We start from the raw sequence: 14,779 nt of genomic DNA on the forward strand, positions 1-14,779 counted from the left end.
TTCTTGCTCATCTTGAGCAGTCAGCATGAGCTCTCAACCACTGCCCAAAAGCCATTTAGATTTCTTCACTTCCAATTTATACATATGCTGTTGAATTATCAAAGTATAAATAGAACTGACAACTGCAGGAACTTCCCTTCAGCTGATAGCTATGCAAATTGTAACTTGGTAGATAACAGCATTTTTCAGGCCTATTTCCCTAAATGTTTCTCAGCTCTTGGGAAATAAATACACCTTAGTGTGTTTCCTTGAGACTGGTAAAATAGGTCTTCAGATCTAGGAGAAGCTATTCCCAAAGCCACGGGATCCCTCGCAGAGTATCTAGCTACCTGCTTTTCTGCTTTTTAATCAGGCACTTCAGTGGACTGCAGCTGGGGTACGTATCTGTTGTGTGATAGTGACCTTGGTTCTGACCTCTAAAGCCTGGGATCTCTCTCATCACAAATATCCTACTTTCTACCTAACAACTAATGGGCACCTAGTGGGAATTTGAAAAGCACCAGTAATGTTGTCCTGGAACACTTTGCCCCCCTAACTAATGAGCTGCAGCATCCTGCATAGCTTCCATTTCTTGAACAGATGAAAAGTACAGTCTCATACTGGGTACACAGCAGTGATTTAGTCTGGCAGTGACAAAGCCAAGTTTATGCGCAAAGTTTGTCTCTTGTGCACTTGCCCCATAGAAGACTGATAGATCCTCTTTTAAGTCTGGAGCACGATACCACCTTTGCCCTGTCGTCTTGTGACTGTTCTTGCCATGACCAGCATTACTTTCAGCTGCAAAGATAAAAGCTTGCACGTATCTCAAAAATGCAGTTAGAGCTTGCCTGTTCTGCCACGTTTAAGGGAGGTGCTGGGTTAGAGACAATTGCGTGATAACCAAATCCATTGATTTTTTGGAGTGTGAACTCCGGAACTGCTTCTTTTGGGGCAAAAAGCACAGCAGTTGTAGGATTTCTGAAACCCAGTTGAAATCATAACAGGGCAAGGCAGGGGAGGATTTTAAGAAAATCAGTGTTTCTTCAGGTGTAGTAAAGACTTCTAGGTGAGAGTTGAATAAATGTAGATACAGTTGGTTATCTGCTTGGAAAACCAAAAAATTACTATGTGAAGACCGTATATTAGACAGTACCTACTATTCATATTTTTTCAGCTTTGCTGTGACGTGGCTTTCTGTTTCAGGAAATGAGTGGCTTGTACTCCCCAGTCAGCGAGGACAGTACGGTGCCGCAGTTTGAGGCTCCCTCACCTTCACACAGGTATGGAGCTTGCAACTCCAAACTTGGATTTCAAGCTATACATGTTGCACTGTACTTAATGGCCCTCTACATGCCATGCCAAAAATACAAGCAAAACTAGTTTTTGAGTGCCATATAGTATTTTCCTGCTCTGTTATTGATTGGTATAAACTTTATGTGAACAAAGCAGTGAAGAAAAAGCTATCCGAGTCTGCAGTTGTATGAAAAGTCAACGCTAAACCAGATGCTGTGGAAAGCTGATGGTTTTAAATGTAGTGTGGATTAGTTAACTTGAGTCATAAGCCTTTGCTATGGTATGAAATATTACTGTTAAATACATGCTACCTGAACGTTATGCAGTTCTGCTTGGCATATGAAAGGTCTTAACTTTGTATGATACTGGTGTCCTCTGGCTTCCCCGCTCAGTGTGAATGGCTAAAGGTATGGGTTCACAAGGTCAAAATCTAAAATATACAGCCTATTGATTCTGTTTATCTGCTGTCTGTTTTGATTTAATGAAATGCCTTCCTAGCAACCTATTTTCAATGTGGGGTTTTTTGTCTGGAATACTGTGTAGTCTGGTTTCTTGATAAAATTGCAGATACTTCTTGTGTCCAAGTTGCACGTGCCAAGGTTTGAAGTGCTCTAATTCTTCATAGCTGTGCTTTTTGGTTGTAAGAAAGCTCTGATTTCAGAGGGCCAAGTTATGTTATTATTATATGATCATCTCTCCTACCTTTTAATAGTAGAGTTCTCTAAACTGTTGACTTCTTTTATAAAATTGTACTAGTACCTTTTCTGCAATTAGCAGCTTTAAACCTAATAGGCCAGAAGTAAGGAGGAAAAAAAGATCAGATTTCCTCCCCTACAGAGATTTAGGTACAGTGCTCTGGTAAGGAGCCCAGCAACATTGGCTGGGATTTCTTACCAAGACACTATTTCTGGACACTGAGACCAGAATCTCTAATACTTCTATGAAGGTCTGGCTGTCCCCGAGGGAAAGGACCGCAGTATGGCCAAGATGCATGGGAACAGTGTTTGTTATTCTGCTCTTCTCTGCTTGTTTATTTTTTTTTGGGTGCAGGTGCGTTTTTTTGATGTGGGTAATTGCTGTTTTGCCAAGAAGCAGTTTTGTGAAGCTGATGAGATTCTTGTCAGGTTCTACTAGTTTTCTAGTTATTGGCTATTAAGTAGATCGCTTCTTGCTTGCTTCATGGTACTGCTACTTGGGGAAAACTTGAGCACCGGTTGGCCTGAATTTGTTACATGTTGAATGCCTTCAGGCCTAGAAACCTTTCTTTTTTTAACAGAAGATTGTACTTATGAGTAGAAATGTATCTCTATTACTTGAGCCAAGCTCACAAACAAGCTCCCAAAGAACTTTATCTGTTGAAAGCTGGAATAACATTTTAAGCCCAAGAATTTTGGTGAAAGAGTTGGGGGGAAAAAAATCTGCTGAGAGACTGACGCTGGTTTCAGTCTACTGAGAATTTCATATTATTCCTTTATGCCTGCTCATTTCATGTCCTAGTGTCAATCATCCTCAGTGCTTGCTTTTGAAGATGTAAGTTAGTGTCCAAAATATTTTAGTGATTTTGGATTCATGTGCTTCAGCTGAGGTCTGCTGGGAGATGGCAGTGGGTGAGACCATGGTGGGTGCAGAGACCATTCTTGCCCGATCTTCTTATGCTTGTCTGGTTCCATCTCAGGTCTATCTTGAACATTTGGGTTTTTCCTCTGGTGCAACATGCTAGGGGTGTGATACAACAGGATGTTTAGGGTTTTTTCTAGGGTATCTGAGGTTGCCTTTTTCTCTCAGCTTGAGAGATCCCTTTTCTGTTGCTCAGCGACATTCCTGTGTTAAGAAGTAGTCTTGACTGGTTGAAGAGAATATAGTACCTAAAGGAAGTGTCCACACAGGTATCGCTTGTTGCCAGACTCTTGTAACTTCCGTCCCCATCCTATTCTGACAGTTTTGTATAATTCAAGTAATTGAATTGGTTTGAATTACCAGAACTCAGATTCCAGAAAGGTCTACTGCTTGAAATTAATTTTCTTCTTCAACATTAAATGTAAGTTTTGCAGAGTATCTCAAAAACTGTAACTTTGATTCCTCCTTGAAAAGAATGCTGGAGAACAGCTGATAGGAGCTTTAAAATACGCTGGGTTTTTTTTTTTCCAGCTCTGTTAACTGAAATACTTAATCTCTAAAGTGCATTTTAGAGATGCTGTGAGTCACTAAGAATGAAATACAAATATAGTTTGGGATGGTTTCAGTTCCATGTTAAAATGTTATTAAACTTGCAGAGACTTTTTAACTTATCAGTGAATTAAAATGGTATCTTTAAATTGGAATATAACTTGTTAACATGCTTACACCCTGCTAATGAAATATAATTGTAGCAAATTTTACTAATGTGTCTTATAAATAGTACAAGGTTATCACAGACCCATGCTGAGAGGAAGAAAAACTCTTTAGCCATTGAATTTAAAGTTCAATAAAATAGAGTTCTTTGGAATTTGGTTTTATCTGGTTTCTAGTGATTTGCCCTTATTCATCTACTTCCTCTAAATCACAGGCTTGCTTCATTAATTCTCTGTTTCATTTCATTGTTTGTATCTTTTTTCGCCACCCTCTTTAACATCTTCAAAATGTGAAATTACTATGCCTCCTCATCTTCCTTCACAAGTTCTTTAGCAAAAAAACCCTAGTATAGCTATCGTGTTCAATACGTCCTCGGCTTCAAGAAACACGTGTTTTCTCTTATGCTTGTACAGGGTATGATGAAATATTAAATTGGGTAATAGCACAGCACTTGTTTACAGCATTGCAGATTGCTGGGCTTGTATATTAATAGAGAACAAGAGGGGAAGAATAAGGGAAAAGAACAAATAGTTCTGTGCAGGGTTTTTCTGAACAGGCGTGTGTGCTATTTTTGCGACCAGTAAATGGTGCAAACAGGAGACACAAATAAGCAACTTCTCCATGACTGCATATTCAGGCAGCAACAGCAATAACAAACTATCACCCTAATAGGAGTTTCTGGGGAAAGATTCTGATCTAAAAATTAGTTTCCTGGTAACTCTGATTCAGTTATTGAAATCCTGATCTCTTTCCCCTCCATTTGTTCTAATTACTCCACCCCCCACCCCCATAAGGGTATAACAAATGGGATTTAGCCTGCAGATTGCTGTGTTTTTGTTGTTGTTGTTCCAGGTTTTTAAATATGTCGTCTTAGTGTAGCCGAATTTTCTAATTGAACCTAATGGTACAGCTTTTTAAAAAGAATTCAGAGGGAACTTTTGTAATTTTCTGGTTATTTGTGTCCTGTTTTTAAAAGGGAAAACATTCGAGCATATGCCAGTTAACTCAGCTACAGGCACTTCACAGAAATGACTTTGAATTTGTATTCTGGTTAGGGAGATGACGTCTGCACTCTTGAAGGTTTTACATCACCAGACAGCCTGCAGCAAAACGAGACCAGACACTCTAAGTTTGTGTGTTTTGTTGTTAATTGCCACTATACCTGTCTCAGAATGGAGTACTTTTTCACTGCTTTCCAGCTGAGCATCTTACTCATGCAGGAGCTGCTGTATGTGTTTCATTATTTCATGTGGCCACGTTCTAATTTAAAGTTCATTGTCCCCGACCATGCCTGAAACAGCTCTGCTGTTTTCTCCCTTGCAATAGCTCGCAGCAAATAATGATTTTTATCCCTCAGATTTTCTTGGTTTGCAGCTTTTGTCTTGCCTGTAACAGAAGCCCAATCAATCTCATCTTACAAGTTAACCACTAATGAGACTTTAAAATCATCTCTCATCTTCTGTTTCTGCTTCCCTCCGCCTCCAGGGGAGCTTGAAAACATTCACAGAAATATCGAAGCGCTAGTACCACTGTTTCATCCTTCTAGACTTACAGGTGGCCCTGACCAGCATTTCAGCCAAACCACTTGTTTTATGACCAAGAATGTCAAGGCTATGCATCAGTTCTGGCAGCTGTTACATAAACATCAATAGGTACAATCATCTTTTACAAAACCGGGCCCTATAGCAGTGTTCTGGCAGCCTTTTTAAAGAAACCTTCAGCTTTCCCAAGCAATGCTTAAATCTAAGGTTACTTTGTAAGTAAGACTGAGAATAACAAACCCAGATAGTTTCTTTTCTGTCCAAACCAAATGACATAGCAGAAGTGAGTTATAAAGATTTTTAGAAACAAATCATGAATGTTTGTAATGTGTTCTCCGTAATAAATGATGTTCTTGTGTACTAAACTTTACTTATCCTAAAAGTATCTTAAATTTGAGTGATAAGGGTGCTTTAATCTGGCTCTGGTGTCCTATTGCGAGAACTAAGTATTTTGCTCATATGTGCAAGAATACTGAACCACCTGTCTTCTGCTTATATCAGTAGATCCTTTTGCAGTTTTGAAAGTTAGATCTCTTGAGTTTGCATATGTGTGCTATGTTCTGAAAAGAGTGATTTTAAGGTATATTGTAGCATTATAGATACTATGTAGCTATACATGGTGTAGCATTTTCTAATAATAGTAATCCTGGATGTCAGTATGTTTTTACTTTATTTCCGTATTTCATTACTTGTGTCTGTTTTTTGTGTCATCAGAGGTGTCTGGAATACTAGTGTCTGTCTTAAGCTGATGTCTCTAGCTTTTTCCTCTTCACAGTGCTGTTTCAATTGCCATAGCATTAAACTTTTTTTTTAAAGGAACTGAAAACCAATGGTAGCATGTTATTTTCAGAATGTCTTATGCTGCATATTTCATACAAAAGATATGCTTTTGCATTCTAATTAGAAATTACTAGATTGTGCTACACATAATTGTGTGTGACAGCATTTTGCTCTAGGAGGTCCCTGTATTTAAGAAAAAAAAAAAGATCCCTTCCAAACCTCCAAACAAAAAATAACCTTGTGTTCCCTGTCTATAAAATGAATTTCAAAGGCGAGTATGCAGCAGGATGTAAAGGGGGGAATAGCAAACAGGTTAAAAATGATAAAGGATGGTTGTACAGTGATTTAAGTAGACTATTTCTTTTGGTTTTGCAGTAGTATTATTGATTCCACGGAATATAGCCAGCCTCCAGGCTTCAGTGGCAGTTCTCAGGTAAGGTAATATGTGTGTCTGTGCACAGGGGGGATGGGAGAGTGAATGTGGAGGCTGGGCAGAGATTAGGCAGAACTCCATCTATCTCCAGGGATCTCTCCTCAAGTCTTGCAAATGCTTTTAACTGGTTATATGGGCAAACTGGAGCCAAGACTACAGCTGTAGGAATGACTATGCATGATTGTGAGTGTCCACACTGAAATCATCAAAGGAATCAGGTGTAATATATTTAGACATCTGACTTTACTCCCAAAACTGACTCTTCAATGGAAAAGTCAACAGAAGAGGGGATGTTTTTTCCTCTTCATCTCTTCTCTCAAGTGGGCAACATTTGGGAAGGAAGGTAAATCCCTGACCCTTTGCATTGACTTAAATAGCTTTGGATCAAGCTTGACTTTCAAAACAAGAAACATTCATTCTCCACACATACAGCTGTTTTGTAGTTTGTCCTTGTTAGGGCCTTACCAACTGTATTATAAATTCACATAGAGGGTAAAATGTCGCATATGCCGTGAAGCCGTTTGGCAGGCAGCCTCCAAACTGATATACAGGGCCTCCTGAATGCCAAACAGCACAGCTCTAGTCTTGCAGCTCGGAGTGATTCAGCTGGACTGGGAAGATGGTACCTGGCTGACAGCTTCAAAAAGATTAAACGGTTTTGATTTAGATAGACGGACTGTTGGTTACATGTCAGCTCATGCCTTTGGTGCTCTCTGGTGGTGGTGGACCGTGCATAGCACACAACCATATCAAACTGGTAAATAAAATAGAAGTGCTGTTGGATCTTATTTGGTGGAGTAACTGATATAAAGAAAAAACACCTGAGTTTCGGGCTCACATGCGTGTATGTGTGCATGCAGGTTTTGGGGTTTGTAGCTGTATAACTAATCGGTGATTAGAAATTTTCCTCTATTAATCTTTAGAAAAATGCTTGTCGTTCCTGCTACTGTGGTCTGGGAGATTTTTGCTTGAGCAAAGAATTGTAGCTCTACCTCACTTCAGAGGGCAAGTGAAATGCAGTTGGAGATTTTATGTTCAGGACTCTGATATGATATAGTATGTTTGTTCTTCACAGACACTACTTGTCTCTTTTCTTTCTATTTCAAAGACAAAATTAATAGCATAGCTGTTCTTCTGGTAAGCGTGCAAAACAACTTAGACTTTTTAGTCATTCTGTATGACAGCTTTATTTGTGTGAGAATAATCTCTTTTGTCCTCAAGAGTGCAAAATCTCTACTCACTAATGCAAATTTTCAAATTAAACGTTAATGTATGTTTGGATAGGGAGTTGAAAGAGCTCTTCATTCAAAGGTAGTCTAATTTCAGCAAGACTTTACCATAAAAATAGTTTGAAGAACATAAATTCAATTGTGCTTTTTTCTGATTGTTGGTCATGGCAAAAATCGTAGATTAGGCACTGCTGGCAGAAAGAAGCTATGCTAGGATGGATAGCATAGCTTTCTTTCTCAATATAATTACTCTGTGCATTGCTCATGAACATGTTCCTAGGGAAGAATTTATATAGTGCAAAACTACAGGACCGTTTTCTTCCAGAAGCTGAACTTCAGAAGTGAATAGTGGACAAGTCACATAGGCCCTGGGGAATTCTGCAGGTAGTATTTAGTGGCAGTACTTTTCTGCTAAAAATAAGGAGCTTGTGTGTGGCTGTGAAGCTTTTCCACAGTTGTTAGAAGACTCCTCAGAGCACCTAATGGATTTCAGACAGTAAAATCACTCTTGATAACAGAGCAGTCCTAACTAATGTCTTCAACTAGGACAACCATAGTAGTTTTAGCAGTTGAATAAAAATTGCTTGGCTATGTTTTCTCTTCTTTCCCTTATTTTTTGGTGGTGGTTTTTTGTTTTGGGTTTTTTTTTAACTCCTTTTCCCAGCATTGCTTAACCAGGGAGCAGACTTCATAGAAACTCAATAAATGTTTTGGTAAAATATAAGCAGTTTTAAATGCTTAGCTGGGGAGGATCTGATGAAGATGGGTTAATGCAGATTAATTCCCAGCACAGCTGGGTTGCCATGTGCCAGCCTGAGAGGTGCTCCAGGGGTTGTTCCTCTGGAGACCCACCAGGTGTGTCGCACAGCAGGCAAATACTTACCATGATTGATTCCACCTTGGTGTGGACTGGGCTCATCTGGCAGATCAGACTTGGTCTTGGGTTATATTGCTCATCATGTCGCAGGTTATATTCCTCATCACGTCTTAACTGAAGTGATTACTCTTTGATACTTGAAGTTGTCTTGAGTCCTAATCACTCCTGATGTGCTGAGAGAAGCTGGAGTCCTTGCAGGCTGGCATGCAAAATTAATAGAAAGATGCTGTAAAAGTGTTCCATTAAGTATTTCTTAAAATTGTGAAGTTTTAGAAAATTGTAGTTAAAAGGTGTCAAGGTAGGAGTGCTTTCCAGTGTTCTAGTTGCGTGTTGACGTTGGAGTTGCTTTTGAGATGAAACAAGCTGCATAGACCAGAGGTGCTGTCAAAATGCATGTGTGAGTCACGATGTCAATCTATAGCCAGCGGCTTCGTGTGGGAAACAGTGTCTGGAGGTTTCATTGCTTGGGGCTTGCTTTTTCCCTAAAATGTTGCATTACTGTTTGTACAGGTGTAAACAGAGTTTGAACAGGCTCTGAATTTAGTCTGTTCTTGTTGGCTTGCTTGATGGTTGTAATGAGGGCAGTCCATTCTCCTGTGTGGATTGAGGGGGAGTGGTATGCAGAGTGGGTTTTGTCAGTGGCATTGAGTGGCATTACAGACCTTGTATGTGGTCAGGGATGTTGTTCATTAGGGAACTTGGTGGTTCTCAAATCTTTAAAAATTTCCCCATTAGCTTTGAGCATGTGATATGTGAGGCTTCTTAAATATAAACTAAAGCAAGGTGCTCTTCGTGCTTCTTGTGTAGTAGTGGAATTGTTCCTTTTCCATACTAGTGATTAAAACGAGAAGTACTGTATTTTCTGTTTTCCTTCAGGAGGACAGCTTATAGATGTAGTTTCAATGCTTTGCTTCTGCCTCTCACTATTACTGCTTGGGTAGGTTGTGAAATGGTTTTAATGATGAGTTTCATGGACTTCTTTTCAATTAACCTTTGAACTTCACGGTGTCTTCTGCTTCTATGCTTATTTGCTTAGCTTCACAGAGAGTTACTGAGTTGCTTCAAAAGAAATAATCCAGTAACTAACTCTTTAAAATAAACACCTCCTTTTTAATGAGCTTTCTGCCAGGGATCTAGGATGTATTTGTTGTACAGTGTTTGATTTGTGAAGCTGGAAGCCCAGTATCTTCTGCCTCTGCCGTCTATCCATATAAATGCAAGATGTGACTCCCCAAGGGTTGCTGCTGTCTGTCCTGTGTTTGAGGCTGGAATCGGTAGATTTGCAAAGGTTCAGGAAACAAGAACTGTCCAGAACTAGCTTTTCTTGTTTGTCAAGTTAAAGGGTGCAATTTAGGACCCTAAGAATAACTGTTGACAGTTGCAAGATTTTCATTTATTGTCATTTTACACATCTAACCCTTCACATATAATGTTATAAATTGTTTATGATTTGGTAAAATCTATTGAAATGAAACCCAGGCCTATCTTTACCTTCCTGAAGTGTTCCCTCTTCTCCATTCAGACCAAAAAGCAACCGTGGTATAACAGCACGCTAGCCTCACGACGCAAGCGGCTCACAGCTCATTTTGAGGACCTAGAGCAATGCTATTTTTCCACCAGGATGACACGTGTCTCGGGTGAGTTCCTTTTGTGTGGTGTTCAGCTTCTGACATCAGTTACCTCTTACAATGCCTAGTCCTCAGAAAAGACTTGCTTTTGAGAGAGTAGCTTTCACTTCTTCCCTGCATGGGAACATTGCTATACATCTTTGTGTGTTACTCAAATCATCCCGTTTTGCTTTTCTTAACCAATCTTTGAGGTTGCTAAATTTAGAAGATTTAATCCTGTCACTTTGGAGGGGCACATTGCTTTGTAATCCTGTACTGTGAAGGGCATAACCCATGATAAACAGTTTCACTGATGCTCATTATGAAGATGCAGATATTTGAAAGCAGTGGTTGAGTCGTCTTTCTACTAGATGAGGTATAAACACAGTAGTTAAAAGCATTGCTATTGAAATGCTGTGGAGGTGTAAACATACATTGATAAATTCTCCTGTATTTAGCATGCAATAGGACACTTGGAGGTTATCCTTTATGTTGTCTAGATTGAGTCTTGGTTAACAAATGGCTTGGAGTATAGAAGCTGAGTGTGCAGCAGTGTTGTTGTCCCATGGGGCACACCTTAGATTTAAGGCTTGTTTTGTAGAATTAGAAGCTGTTTTCAAATTCCTAGATTGCCTCATTCATAATTGAGTAACAGTGTGACAGCAGCTAGAGTAATTGTTACCTAGTGGGTGGATGGTTCTTAATTACATGACAAGATTCTCTTAAGAAATGAACGAGTCGAATGAGGATGAGAAGGGTTGCTCTATGCCCCCTCTGGGAAAGAAACCAGCTTTGGGGGGGAAAAGTTTCAGGCAATGGGCTGCAGCAGGCAAAAGATTTGCAGCACCAAGTTGTGAGCTGCAGCTCAGTTTAAAGGCTGCAACATGTTTTAGTGGAGCTTGGTCTTAGATATGTCTACGTCTTCTACCTACTTTAGAGCAGTGACTGACTTAGGTCTCATCGTGCACAGCAAAATAATTTTAACAGGGAATGCAGCACGTTGAGAGGGTGCTTCAGTAGCTGGAAGATCTGAGAAGCTGGTTGTATGTGACCAGCCAGTTTCCTGTGAAGTGCTAGCAAGTGCTTTGCAGACTACAGTCCTTCACAGATCACTCTGAGATGTTTTCATGCAGTGTTAACTTGGTGATGCATAACTGTGTTTATGTTAAAATAATACTTACTAACCAAGGATAACAAATGGGGGTCTTCCAGCATTCCTTTCTAGAAGACATATTTCTTCATAATTGGAACTATAAATATGAATGCAGTGAAACTATTTTTTGCATTCACATGTGTCAGCCGCACCAAGAGCGGAGGATTTGCAAGTGCAGGTTTTGTCTTAAATGAGGGATAACCTGTGATATTTGATTAATTTTTCTCCTCTTAGGCTTTCTAAGTAGGGAATGTGGATTTAAAGCTTTTTGTAAGAGGTGCCTATGATTGTTCTAGTAGGGAGTGGAGACATAACTGTAATTATGAAATGGCCTTGCACTTTGACGGGGAAAATGTCTTGAGAAATAACATTCGGTTTTCCAGGCACAGGTACAGAATAAATTATAGGAGGACTGTGTGTTTGATCTCTAAATGAGGGAAATGGAAGAGTAGCAGCTATTTGTTCCTATCAAAGTGTCGAAGGAGGAAAGGGTCTTTGAAAAAACACTGACTGATGTTTACATGCTTCTCCTCGAGCTGTTTCCTGGAGCAGTCAGGTGCTGATGATTTTAATTTGGAGCAGTACTTTGTTCATTTTGCCCCTTTTGATCCATCTGGCGTGGGTAATGTATATGCTAGTACTCCTAAACATGCTAATTACTAGCCTTCACTGATCCTTTATACGATTAAACATTAAATAGCATGTAAGGGACACTTCAAAATGCCTTACAAGTGTAGAGCTAGATAATAATATCCGATGGCAAGGAATTACCAGAGTGCAGAAAAGACATTATTCTCTCCGTGTTCTCCCACAAGAAATCACAGCTGTGTTTTGCTTTTATAGATCAACCTTTTCATTTTTTCACCCCAGTGTTTCCAGACCTTTCTAATAAGTGAAGCTTTGTCGTTTCCTTATGCTGCTGCTAAGGAAACAGATAAGGATAACTTAGCTAGTGGGTGCAATTTGATCTCAGCCACATGAGTGAGTTGTGTGTATGGCTTCTCTGCTGCTGCAGTGGATGCCGTGGTTTACCAGGAGGCAAGGTGTGCAGTGATGCGATTTGCAAACTGGACTACCTGTAAACTGAGGCGCTGTGAGAACAGCCATAGCTGTAGTTCCTTTACATTGCACTGGTGCAAAAAGACAAAGTGAACGTGGGAGTGTTTGAGGAGGAAAGGGAGAATTGCTGCAAATTCTGGAAGTTGTTACAAAGGCTGAAGGCTCTACATAATGTTTAACTGCAGATGTGTGATCATGTTAGGAAGGCTGGCTTGCCTATGTGGCATCACCATAAGTTAGGAATTTCTCTGTATTTAGGAAATACTAATTTTTAAAATGGTTTACATAAAATTCTGTTCATACTGAGAAAAATTGGAACTTCTGAGGAACTGGGAAATGACTTTGTTATCTGCGCTGCAATTTAGTTTTAACTTTTGTAGTAAACTGTTCCATTTTCCACAGAATATTTATCATCATTATTCAAGCTGGCTCAATTTCACCTTGTCTGCTGAAGGTCATAATTTTCACAAAACTTAGAGTACAGGGAGTCTTCTGGTTTCATGCTTGTCTTCCTTCTCCAGCCCTGAAACAACTCTTCCTTAGCTCTGTTGCTTTTGGAGTAACAAGACATTATTTTTTTTTTTTTTTATTTTGAATGTAATTGACACCAAATGTAGGCATCTTGTAACTGAAGTATGGGGAAAGGAATATACTTTCACCTCCATAGAAAACTAGGCCTGTTCTTCACAGTGCATTTTGATACGCTTTAAGGTTTTTTGTTAATAATCTATGTGGCCCATGGGCTCTGAATAAAATAAATTAGGTTATCTACCAGGAAGGCTGTATTTCTGATCTCTAGGCAGGTTCTCAGCATACTAGGCTCACCCAGCGTTGCAGTGGGAAGACTTAATTTGTGCTTGGAAAAATCATACTGCTTTCAGGGAATGCTAGAGGTGAGACAGAACCTGTTTTTTGACCAAGAATCCTCCCCAAATAACAAGCGGAGATAGTGTCACATAAAGACATACATTCTGATTTGTTTACTGCTGAGTTTGTTTATCTTCTTACTCTGTTTCCGTTCTCCTCAATGCTGCTGCCTCTCTCTAGATGACAGCAGAACCACAAGCCAGCTGGATGAGTTTCAGGAGTGTCTATCCAAGTTCACACGCTACAATTCTGTCCGACCCTTGGCAACACTGTCTTACGCTAGTGACCTCTACAATGGCTCCAGCATAGTATCCAGGTAAGACCTACTGCAGCTCTGACAGTGCGTCTCATGCTGATACGAGCTGCTAAGGCTGAGTTAATAACCTGTATTAAACAAGTTATGGTCTGTACATATATAACACTTTGCAGTCGCTTCCCAAAAACAGTTTTTGCAAATGTGTGATCATCATTGATCTGTGAAGGCACTCAAGTACCACAGTAGTACTTTTTACTCCCATTGGTTTTATTCAAGATCGAATGCAGAACCGTTGAGGTGTATCCTGTGAGCATCTGGAGCTGCTCCAGTGAGCATCTGGAGCTGTTGTGATAAAGCACGAAGCCTGTTGTCCTCTTCGTGCTAGTATAGTTGTGTTTTAAGTGATGCAGTTCTAGCATTTTAAGAAACATCCATCTTGCTTGGTGTTGGTAGCTTTAAGAATCTGTGGTGGTTTTAAATATTGTTGGTGGATCCAGTTGTAATGGCAAATATTAAATAACTGAGTTGTTTGTGATTGCTTGAGCTTGCAAGTGTTGGAAGCTCTGTTTACTGTGCTAAACACTAGTGAGGAGGTGGTTGTGGTAAAGCCAACTCAACAGCTCTATTCTTGCCAACATCAACTCTGTATCCCCTGCTGCGTGGGGCGGTCATGTCCTGTGTGCCACTGCTGAAGCACATCTGAGCCTCCCATGGACCAGTTTGGACACTTTAAGCTGGTGAAATGCTATTGACTGTCTTTCAACAGAATTAGTTTCTTCCAGTTAAGCTCCATGAACCAGCCCCCTTAGGGGCTAAAGAGAGCACGTGGGGTAGGGAGAGGCTGGGATCTGCCAACAGCCCTAACCTTAAACTGAATTCAGCAGCTGTGGAAGCATACCCTGGGGAATTCAATTAGTCTGTGGTAGATTGTTTTGAGCTGGTGGTGGTGGAAAAAATGATACAACATGTTAACTGGGAAATCTTTTCTACATGGCATTTATGTAGGACCCATTAGCTTCTTGCAGGCACGTTTCACAAATTTAAATGTGTTTGTTCACAGCAACCTTTTGAAGGGAGAGAAGTAGTATCATCTCTATTTTATACATGGTGAGCAGGAGATCTGAAGTGGCCATACCTGAGGTCTTGAAAGAAACATGACAATGACATAATGAATTGAACATAATTGAACTTGGATTTTCTGATTCTTGATCTAGTACCTTATGAAGGAGCCATTCGGACAGAGACAGAACATCTTGAATGTTTGTTGAAAGACCCAAAGAAATTTGCACTATGTGAAGAAATGGAGGCATGTGTAACAGCATAGAACACCTATTTTTTTTAAAAGCAGCATGGATTCCTTAACTACTGCAATAT

At 39.9% G+C, this 14,779-nt stretch overlaps 1 protein-coding gene across 1 annotated transcript in view; it reads left to right on the forward strand.

The window, feature by feature from the left end:
- Positions 1-14,779, forward strand: part of RFWD2 (ring finger and WD repeat domain 2, E3 ubiquitin protein ligase) — a 119,238-nt gene that overhangs the window by 18,391 nt on the left and 86,068 nt on the right. The window contains exons 7-10 of the mRNA XM_009892851.1: positions 1,183-1,259; positions 6,300-6,357; positions 9,986-10,100; positions 13,330-13,465. Coding sequence (XP_009891153.1) covers positions 1,183-1,259; positions 6,300-6,357; positions 9,986-10,100; positions 13,330-13,465 — 386 coding nt within the window. The remainder of the gene's footprint in view (positions 1-1,182; positions 1,260-6,299; positions 6,358-9,985; positions 10,101-13,329; positions 13,466-14,779) is intronic.

Source organism: Charadrius vociferus, unplaced genomic scaffold, assembly GCF_000708025.1.
Source record: "Charadrius vociferus isolate BGI_N301 unplaced genomic scaffold, ASM70802v2 scaffold39, whole genome shotgun sequence".
In the NCBI taxonomy this organism is placed as follows: Eukaryota; Metazoa; Chordata; class Aves; order Charadriiformes; family Charadriidae; genus Charadrius; species Charadrius vociferus.